Source organism: Echinops telfairi, unplaced genomic scaffold, assembly GCF_000313985.2.
Source record: "Echinops telfairi isolate 266 unplaced genomic scaffold, ASM31398v2 ScPeMD7_7418;HRSCAF=8456, whole genome shotgun sequence".
Lineage (NCBI taxonomy): Eukaryota > Metazoa > Chordata > Mammalia > Afrosoricida > Tenrecidae > Echinops > Echinops telfairi.
In genome coordinates, this window is record NW_022111318.1 from 1,106,662 (window position 1) to 1,117,024 (window position 10,363).

General features: G+C 37.5%; 1 protein-coding gene across 1 annotated transcript in view; it reads right to left on the bottom strand.

The window, feature by feature from the left end:
• Positions 1-10,363, bottom strand: part of ATP7A (ATPase copper transporting alpha) — a 148,849-nt gene that overhangs the window by 63,922 nt on the left and 74,564 nt on the right. The window contains exons 5-6 of the mRNA XM_030887582.2: positions 9,024-9,227; positions 4,609-4,772 (exon numbers count right to left, since the gene is read on the bottom strand). Of these exons, the coding sequence (XP_030743442.2) occupies positions 4,609-4,772; positions 9,024-9,227 (368 nt within the window). The remainder of the gene's footprint in view (positions 1-4,608; positions 4,773-9,023; positions 9,228-10,363) is intronic.

A 10,363-nucleotide genomic window follows, 5' to 3' on the forward strand; every position in this document is an offset into this window, starting at 1 on the left:
GCACCCACAATCATGCTTTTTTAATTAAAAAGGCATCATGAAAGTAATCAGAGAGGGCAGAATTAGCTTGGAGCTCCCCTAAGGTCTCATTTCCAGAAAATTATCATTATTAAAAGTGTCTGACAGTTCCGGGAAAAGCCCTCTTACAAGGAGACTAATGTCGACTGGTGCTCAAACAATGCAACAAGCCTTTTTGCTGGTAGAATTTGTAAAAACTAAATAAACTCACTGCCACCGAGTCAGTTCTGACTCATAGCAACCTGACAGGATAGGGCAGAACTGCCCCGGTGGGTCTGAGGCTGTAACTCTTTACAAGAGTAGAAAGCCTCATTCATCTCCTGTGGAGCTGCTGGTGCTTTCGAAACATCGACCTGAGGGTTAGCAGCCGACAGGCCTTCTCTAAAATAGAGAGACCACTATTTAATTGTGTGGCTGCCTGTGGTGGTGGATAACAGTTGGGTAAAACAGCAAGCAAGCCAAAAAGTTCAAAAGAGAAAAGCTGAAAAATTATGCGGGCTCAGAACTCCTACTTATTTGTGGGACTCTGGAAGGTCACACATCAACGCAGTGTTGTAGATGCCTTCATGGTTGTGCACATGCTCAGAAAAATAACTAAAAAGCCCTAAGTTCTAACCTCTGACTTGTATTGCACAAGCACAAAGTAAGGGCTAACAGCTTGCAGCTGTTGAAGTTCTACCCTAAACAAAGCCTATTAGCAAAGACTGAGAGATTTACTGCTGCCAGGCATTCAAAGAAAATCTCTGTCCAATCATTAGCTGATCACTAAGATAAGCAAGCAGAGATTTCCAGTGGCCACAAATAATACAGATTCTACAGAATCAGTTAAGAACAATTTTGAAACAAATACTGAAGGGTGTGGTAGTCAGCTTGATTTCTAGAGTTAATATAGCATATTAATTAAAATATTCAGTTTTCAATAAAAATTAAGAAACGTGAAGAAACAAGAGAGTATAGTCAATACACAGAGAAAATAACAATGAATAGACGCCTACGAACACTTGTATCAGTTATTTTAAATATGTTTGAAGACCTATAGGAAACCATGTGTAAAGATTTTTTTAAGAGAATGTCTCACCAAATAGAAGAAATCAGTAAAGAAAAAAATATTATAACACCATGTAGCAAGCTTGTACATGAAGAGTTCAACAAGTGAAATAAAAGATGGAAATCTTTACATGTAAACACCTATATTGAAAGAGAAGAAAAAACTCACATCAATAACCTAACCGTTCACCTTAAGAAACTGGAAAAAGAACAAAGTTAACCTCAAATAAGCTGCAGAAAAAGCTAAATATTAAAGCAAAATTAATGAAGCATGTTGCTGTTATTCGATGCCACCTCTGAGTTGGTTCCGTGTACCCCATGTACAACAGAATGAAGCGCTGCCCGATCCTGCTCCGTCCTCACAAGTGTTCCTTATTCTTGGCCCACTGTTGCAGCCACAGTGTCAGTCCATCTCCTTGAGGGACTTCCCCTCCTTTGCTGCCCCTCTACTCTACCAAACATGATGTCCTTCTCCAGAACTGGCCTCTCCTATATGGAAGACAAAGCCTTGCCATGCTTGCCTCGGCAGAGCACTCTGGTCCTCCTTCTTCCAAGACAGATTTATTTGTCCTTTTAGCAGGCCATGGTACTTTGAATTATTCTTCTCCAGCCCCAATTCTTCTATGGTCTTCTTTATTCAATGCATATGAGGAACTGAAAATACCGTGGCTTAGTCAGGCACACCATAGTCCTCAAAATAACATCCCTTTCAATACTCTAAAGGTCTTATGCAGCAGATTTACCCAATGCAATGCATATTTGGATCTCTAGACTGCTGCTTCCATGAGCACTGATTGTGGACCCAAGCAAGACAAAATCCTTGACAACTTCAACCGTTCCTCCATTGATCGTGATGTTACCTGTTGGTCCAGTTGTGAGGATTTTGGTCTTCCTTACATTGAATGGTCATCCAGACTGAAGGCTACAATTCTTCATCAGCAAGTGTCCAGTCCTCCACACTTCCAGCATGCAAGTTGTGTTACCTGAGCATTGCAAGTTGTTAATAAGCCTTCCTCCAATCCTGAAGCCACATTCCTCTTGATACAGTGCAGCATCTCTGATGATTTCCTCCGCATACAGACTGAATGAGTATGGTGAAAGAATACAACCCTGACGCACAGCACACCTTGCCGGCTTTTAAACCATGCACTATTCCCTTGCTCTGTTTGCCTAACTGCCTCAATCTATATTCAGGTGCATCATGTGCATGATGAAATGCTCTGGAATTCCCATTCTTCTCAAGGTTGTCCATAGTTTATTATGGTCCACACAGTCGAATGCATTGGCATAGTAAATAAAACATCTTTCTGGTACTCTGCTTCCAGCTAAGATCAAGCTGACATCACCAATGATATCCTTTGTTCCAAGACCTCTTCTGAATCCTGTCTGAAGTACTTGCTGCAACTGTTGTTGGATGATAGCAAAATTTTCCTAGCATATGGTAACAATAATATTGTTCTATAGTTTAGCATTCTGTTGGGTCATCTTTCGTTGGAATGGGTACAAAAATGGATCTCTTCTAGTCCGTTGGCCAAGTAGCTGTCTTTCAAATTTCCTTGTACAGATGAGTGAGAGCTTCCAGTGTTTCATAGGCTTGTTGCAACATTTCAATTGGTAGTCCATCAATTCCTGGAACGCATTTCTTAACACTGTTGAATTTCTAATTCAAATCTTTCACTTTCTTGTTCATGGTCTTGTTGTGAAATTACATCTTCCTCATCAAACGGTTCCGCTGTTTTCTGATCCAGTTTATAAGCTGTTCTCTCAAACGGTTTCACAGGTCAGGTTCAACGTACTCCCTCCACTCAGTTCCCCAGCATCATCGCCAACATCAGAAGGACGTTCCTATATTACAATCAGCTCCTGCTTTTGGGGAGAAAGAAGAGAAATCCTTTCCTTTTTATTTGCTGAAGATCCTTTTCCATAAGGATTTTTTTTCTAACAATATTCATAATCAAAGTCATAGTCACTCAAGAGAATTTTGTACATTTCATCTTCATTGCTAGTTTGTTTAACCAGTTCTTCAGGAACCTCTCTTTCCATCAACTCTTCCCACATAAATTAAAACATCCATAGCTACTTTTTAAATTTTTCTTGTTTGTAACACATTGGTGTAGACGTCCCTTTAGCTTATTATATTCACGAGCTTACTATAGTCATGTTCTTTTCTCTTCATATCAGATTGTGTTGCATAACTTGGCTTACAAGGATATTCTGTAAATTTTGAATCTCATCCTTCTCGTTTTTAAGTGGTAGATGCAAATTCCTATTCTTGCATTGAAACGGTCTCTTTCCAGATGGCCAGTCATTTCTCTCCTGGAGGATTCCAGTTGTTTCTTAAGCTTTTCAGAGACGCTCTATATAACTTCCCAGTTTCAGAGCCTGTGTTTCTACATTTTCCTAAGCTGAAGATTACTGGAGCTTCCTAAATTTTGAGAGAATACATTTGTTTGTCAAAGCCACCCACTTGTGGTATTTCTGTCTAGCAGCACTAGATAACTAAGACAATACTCTATTCTTTTTAAAAAAATACTTTATTGTTTTAGACACTGTTACAAATGGTATTGTTTCATGAATTTCCTTTTCAGCTTGCTCACTGCTGATGGATAGAAACCTAAGTCATTTTGTGCATTAACCTTGTACCGTCCATTTTACTGAATTCATTTATGAACTTTAATAACGCTGCAGTTTTATAGAGAGAGGATCATGTCATTGCGAAAAGGGGAAGTTTTATTTCCTCCTTCCTGACTTGAACAACTTTTTTCCCCTTGACTAATTGCCCTGGACAATGTTGAATAGCAGTTGTTTTACTGCTGATTACACACATATTTTTATGGGAAAGGGAAAGAATCTCAGCAATTGACTTGCCAGGATGAAGAGAAAGGTGTGTGTGTATGTGTGTGTGTGTGTTTTATTTATTGTGAGTTAGGTGGGGTGGGTGAGTGGGTACACTTCAGATCATCACCTTTGCATGCAACAGCTCAAACTATTCGTCCATCCCCCAGTAGTCTATCCCAACCCTCTCCTGATCGCTCCTCTCTCCCTCTCTCTATCTTGTGGGCCTCCATTGGCCCCCTCACCCAAGGGAACACCTACCACCCTTCTAATTTCCATACCATTGCTTGGTCTTCCTTGCCTTGCCTTCCCCCTTCTTGGTGATCTCTATAGTCTGTTCCCTTTTGTATGGAAGTGAGAAAGATTATTTTCAACTCCATGTTTTACACCTGGTTAAAGTCTTTAATGCATTTGGAATTTATTTTTTAATGTTTATAGGTATGACTCACGCTATGTTTTAAAATTTGGTTTTCATTATCATTCAAGTTCAATTCCTTTTTGGTTCTTAATAGAGAAATGACAATAATCTTTGATATTTCATGCTTGAGGACCACTATTAAATTATATATTATCCTTCTATTTTTTAGCTTCCTTAATTTTCCTTTCCCTTATTTTCTTAAACATTAATTATCTTTGGAACTCTTCGATGAACTCTTATCAAATTTGTTCTAGAATTTTTATTAATAAAGCATAAGAATATTTACTTACAACAAGTTCCAAAATACCATCACCTTCATGAGCATCTTCAATCACAGTAGCCCCAAATCCAAGCTCTTGGATGAATTCCGCTATTATCAGAGGTTGTATAACAGCAGGGTTATATCTAACCTCTGCCTTGCCAGCCATCAAAGCCACAAGTACAGAATATATACCTAGGATCAGTGAGGAGAAAAACCACACATACATCATTCATTACAAAAATAAAAATACAACAATTATTTTTAGCATCTTTCATTTAAATGTGTAATGATTAAAGTGAATATAAAGAAATTTATTATTTGAATTTTATACATGTTTTGAACTCAAACCAAATAAAACTACTTGAGATGGGGGCCCTTTTTGTAATATTCATTATGAAAATGTTTATTTATATATAAAAAGAGAACAGCAAAATGAATTTGATGTGCTCATCACTTGGCTTCAATAATTATCGAGAAGACTTTCATAATCTTGTTTCATCTATGTTTATAATCACTCTACACCCTACATAAATTATTGTGAAGCAAAATCTATACATCATATAATTTCATGGGTAAACGTTTAAATGTCTATCTCAAAAAGGCAAAGACTCTGCTCTTAAAAAGTAGCCATATACCGTTATTAAACTTAGAATCAAGTAATTCTATAATACCATCAAGCTTTCAGACAATATTCACATTTCCACAATTATCTTACAACAGTTTGAATTGGGATACAAATTAAATTTAGAAACTGCAATTAGTTGAGAGCATATTCCTCTAAAAATAAAGCACTTTTAGAAGCTAATAAGATTCCTAGAGAAATGAACTCATGAACTGTGTTAGTCAGGGTTGACTAGAGAAACAAATGCAGAGACGCTCATATATATATAAAGGTGAGTTTTATATCAAAGAGTAATTGTATATTAAGGAAATATCCTAGCCCAGTCAAGATCAAATCCATAAGTCCAATATTAGCCCATATGTCTGATATCAGTCTATAAATTCCTCTTCAGACTCATATAACACATGCAATGATGTCGAATACAGGAAGATCACAGGCCAGTGGGTGGGAAGTCTTGTGGATCCAGTGGTGGTGGAAGCATCTCAGCACTGGCATGGGTCTCCATGTGGCTCCTCTAGCTCCAGGGCTCTGGCTCCATCAGCATAGCTCCATGTGGTTTGTCAACCTAAATGTCTCACAGGGAGAGTGTGTGTCCTGCCTCCTGGGAGGAAGACAGGAGTTCCCAGATTCCTCAGGTGAAGGCCATGTACACACAGAGGCCTCATTAGCTATGACCCAATTGACAGGCTAGACTCCATCTCTCTGTTCACGTTGACAGTCGATTATGTAATTGCCACATGAACTTAGGAAATCACTTATTATAATTGTCGTAGAGTAACCAAGAATGTACCATTATAGACATGTTATAATTAATAATAATTTCTTAAAATGCTCATGTCTAGAGCACACTAATCTACAAGCTCTTATCCATAGTGAGGGAAAGTATTATATAACTTGTTAATAGAACAAAAGAATTTATTTTATGGAAGCTATGCTGTGCTCTGGTAAAAATGTTTCTTGACGTGATTGAATTAAGGAATGAATAATATGATATATGTATTAACTCCCAATTAATAATAAAATTTAAAGATAGTTTTATTGGCAACATAATTCATATATAATACACTTCCATAGTTCAGTTATATTCTCTGTTTTCAGCCAAAATCCATCTGACATTAACCATGGTCTCCGTTGATCTGAGTCCTCTTCTGAATCTGGCTTGAAATTCTGGTAACTTCCTGTCAATGTAAGCTTTGTTGCATGATTTTCAACAAAATTTTACTTGCATGTGATATGGATAATATTATTCTATAGATTGAGCATTCTTTTGGGTCACCTTTCTTTTGAATGGGTACACATAAGGATCTCTTCCAGTCAGTTGGCCAAGCAGCTATCTTCCAAATATCCCAGCAAAGACGAATATTCCTAATTAGGGATATCCAAAAATCCCACTGCTATTGAGTAGATAACAACTCATAGCTAACCAGCCTTTATAGGGTTTTCAAAGCTTTATAAGTCTTTATAGGAGCAGACAGCCTCATCTTTCTCAAAGACCAAACCCACTGTCATTGAGTGGACTCCAACTTCTATCAACCCTGTGGGACAGAGTAGAAATATTCTCTAAGGCAGTGGTTCTCCACCTTCCTAATGCCGCGACCCTTTCATACAGTTCCTCAGGTTGTGGTGACACCCCCCCCCCCAACCATGACATTATTTTCTTTGCTACTTCATAACTGCAATTTTGCTACTATTATGAATCGGACAACCCTTGTTATAGGGTCATTCGACCCCCAAAGGGGTTGCGATCCACAGGTTGAAAACCGCTGCTCTAAGGCTTCTAAGACTATAAATATTTACAGAAGCAGTAAGCCTCAGTTTTCTCCTCTGGGGCAGCTGGTGGATTCAAACCACTAAATTGGTATTCAAAACCCAACATATAACCCTCTATGCCATCAGGCCTCCAATTAGGGATAAGAAGTGGTAAAACCAGTTTGTTGTCAAGTTAATTCCAACTCATGGGAACCCTGTGTGCTTGCTACATAGTAGAAATGTGCTTCACAGGGATTTCAAAGTTACATGAATTGAAATTAACTTGATGGCAGTGAAGGGTTTTGTTTATTCGTGGTTTCGGACCTTTCAAAAGCACATCACCAGACCTTTCTTTTGAGTATGTTTAAACTCCAACATTTTGATTTGTAGTCTAGCATCTAACAAAACAAAATGATTTGTAGTCTAGCATTTAAGTATTTGCACTACCCAGAGATTCTCTAAGAGATCATAAAGAGTAATTTAAAAATGAGCTTAATGGGTTAAAAAAAAGATTTACAATCAGCATTGCTTGTCTCTTGTATTACAGTATTTGTGAATAGCCTGAAAAATATTTGGTTCTCAAATTAAGCAGGAACCTTGAGAGCTTCATTTGGCTTTGCGACCTACTTCCTTTTTCAAAAAATAATTTAATCAAATAATAAGCAATATAAGCTTTGATATGAGTTCATTTCAATGAAAAATAATGGAGGCTGAAATATGTAGAAATGACAGAAAGTGGACCCAATAACACTGATCTGAAGATGGCTCTGTATGCATGCATTTTGTTATAATGTTTGTGCTTTCATACACAAGGTGATGCTACTGGACATAAGTTAGTATTATTACTATTTTTTGCACTTTTAGTCAATTCTCTAATACTAAGGATAAGCTTACACTAACCCTTACCTATTTATTCAGCCCCTGTGATAACAGTATGTCTCATTAGGGCAATTAAAAATGAGGGCTGCCTAAGTATTAAACCTACAACTTTGGTCTTATTAAATATAATGGATATCTCTATAGTTAACCAATCCATTAGGCTATATTATAAAGCTTTAAGTATGATTACGAATTTATATGCTAAAATATTTACGTGTAATCATAGAAACTATACTGTACATGGAAACAATTAGTCCAATAGGCTAATGGACCATGCAAGCATTAGTCTCCACAACCCTGAGATAATAACCAGATGGTGCCTGGATACCACTACCACAGCTGTGAAAGGTTTCACATTAGAAAGTCCAGGATAGAAGGGAAGAAAAGTGTGACACAAACCTCAAAATCATAGACCAGGCGTACTGGCCGGACAGAGACTAAAGAGACCCGCGAGACTGACATTCAGTCACTCTTCAGATCTGGAATGGATTTACTTCTGTATTAAAACAGTCAGCCAAAAGAGCAGCTTACCCGATGGCGAAATTCCATAAATTAGGAAAGGGGGAGGAACAGTAATAGGAAACACAGGGAGGGAGTAGGATAAGTGATAGTACATTGAGTGGACTACGAAAGATAAGTTGAATCAGAATGGGTATGAATGTAAAACTAGGGTCTGCTCTGTGAGCCTTCACCTAATAAAGGTTTTAAAAATTGTGTCGTCGATTTTATAACCTAAAATTTTAAATGTTTACATTTAGCAAATTTGAACCGCTTTAATGAAAATGAAGATCAGATAACAAAATGTTGGAAAACCATAATATAATTCTAAATAAATGTTGGTTTTCGTTTGATACTTGGTCCTGATATATTGAAACTCTCATAAATTCTAGTTACTAATGGTAGGCATAGCCTTAAAAAAATCCTTTGCAAGCAAAGTCCATAGAGAACAGTAATTTCGCTTCAATTTTTCTATAAATTTCATCAATATTAAAATATGATCATGATATGAAAGAGAAAGAACGTTATCTCAGGGAGCACAGCATTAACAAAAACTTGCTTTCAGAAAATCAGGACTGTTCTACATGGCTGCTAATAGTCTTTAGGGGACCTTGGCAAGAATCAAACATACAATGACAAAAAGGACAGAATCCCCAAACCACTTATATGAATAAAAAGCTTTGAGAGTTTCTTACCTTCTTCTCTTCTTAAATTTCTTTCAATGTTTGCTACACAGGAAGCACAAGTCATGCCAGTGACCTGTATATAACACTTAGAAGTCTTTGTCTCCTCCTGATCATAAATTGGTGTCATCATTTTAGCCTGAGATTCATTAGTTGAAGCCAGAAGTGGCATTTCCAATGAGGGCTGAGCTATTAATACTGATGGTTCATTCAGATCTGGTGGAAAGCAAAAGAAGATTCTTTTAATTTGCAATATTGATCATTCTCCAGCTATATCATTGTTATGTTCCACAACCTGCTAGTCTAGGCACTGTCAATCCATTCATTTAAAACCAGCAAGAACCTACTTAAGCCTTCAACAATATTTGACCTTTAAATTTTCCAGGCAGTGACTTCCAATTTCAATAGTGCCCACTACAGTTCCTAGGGAAATCTAGCTAAACTGAATATGTAAAACTTTAGTTATAGCAAGTTCTTCCAGCCATTATTTTTGCCATTCTCCCCTTACCCTCCAGTACAGTGTAGTTTGCTAATGAGTAATTTCTATGATAGAGCATCAGAAAGTTTGTGGACAAATGGAATTAAAAGATAATGGAATTTTCCACAAACATCTTAAATTCCCCTTTCATTTTTGCAACAAATTTTTATCATCATGTTAACAATTTATATCTTGGAACTAACCCAATTTAGGATTGACTACATGGAACAAAATACAATTTTCTAAATAGTGTTGGAGTATACAGTAATGCCATTTAATTTTTTGTATCTATGTACTTGTATATATGAGAACACCTGCAAGAAAGTCTAAGAGGCTAGATACCAAACTATTTATAACAATCAACATATACATAAAAACTAAGAAATCCAGATAAACAAGTGGTCATCTAGCTAAGAAGCAACAAAGCCCACATGGAAAAAGCATACCATCCTGTGTGATCATGAGGTGTCGGTGGGACCAGGTATCAGGCATCTAAGACCCAAAACAAAATCACACCCAATGTGAATGGGGGGTGGGGCATGGAGTGAAGATCCAATGCCCATCTCTAGACAATTGGACATCCATTCACAGAGGTCACAGGGAAGATATGAGCCAGTCAAGGTGGAGTATAGCACCAATGAAGCACACAACTTTCCTCTAGTTCCTTCATGTTTCCTTCCTTCTACTATCATGCCCTCAATTCTACCTTACAAATCGGATTAGACCAGAGCATGCACACTGCTACAGATAAGAGCCCGCAATAGGGGAGGGTGGGAGGTGAAAGGGAGAATCGATCACAAGGATCAACCTATAACCCCCTCCCAGGGGAACAAACAATAGAAAAGTGGGTGAGGGGTGATGGAGGACAATGTAA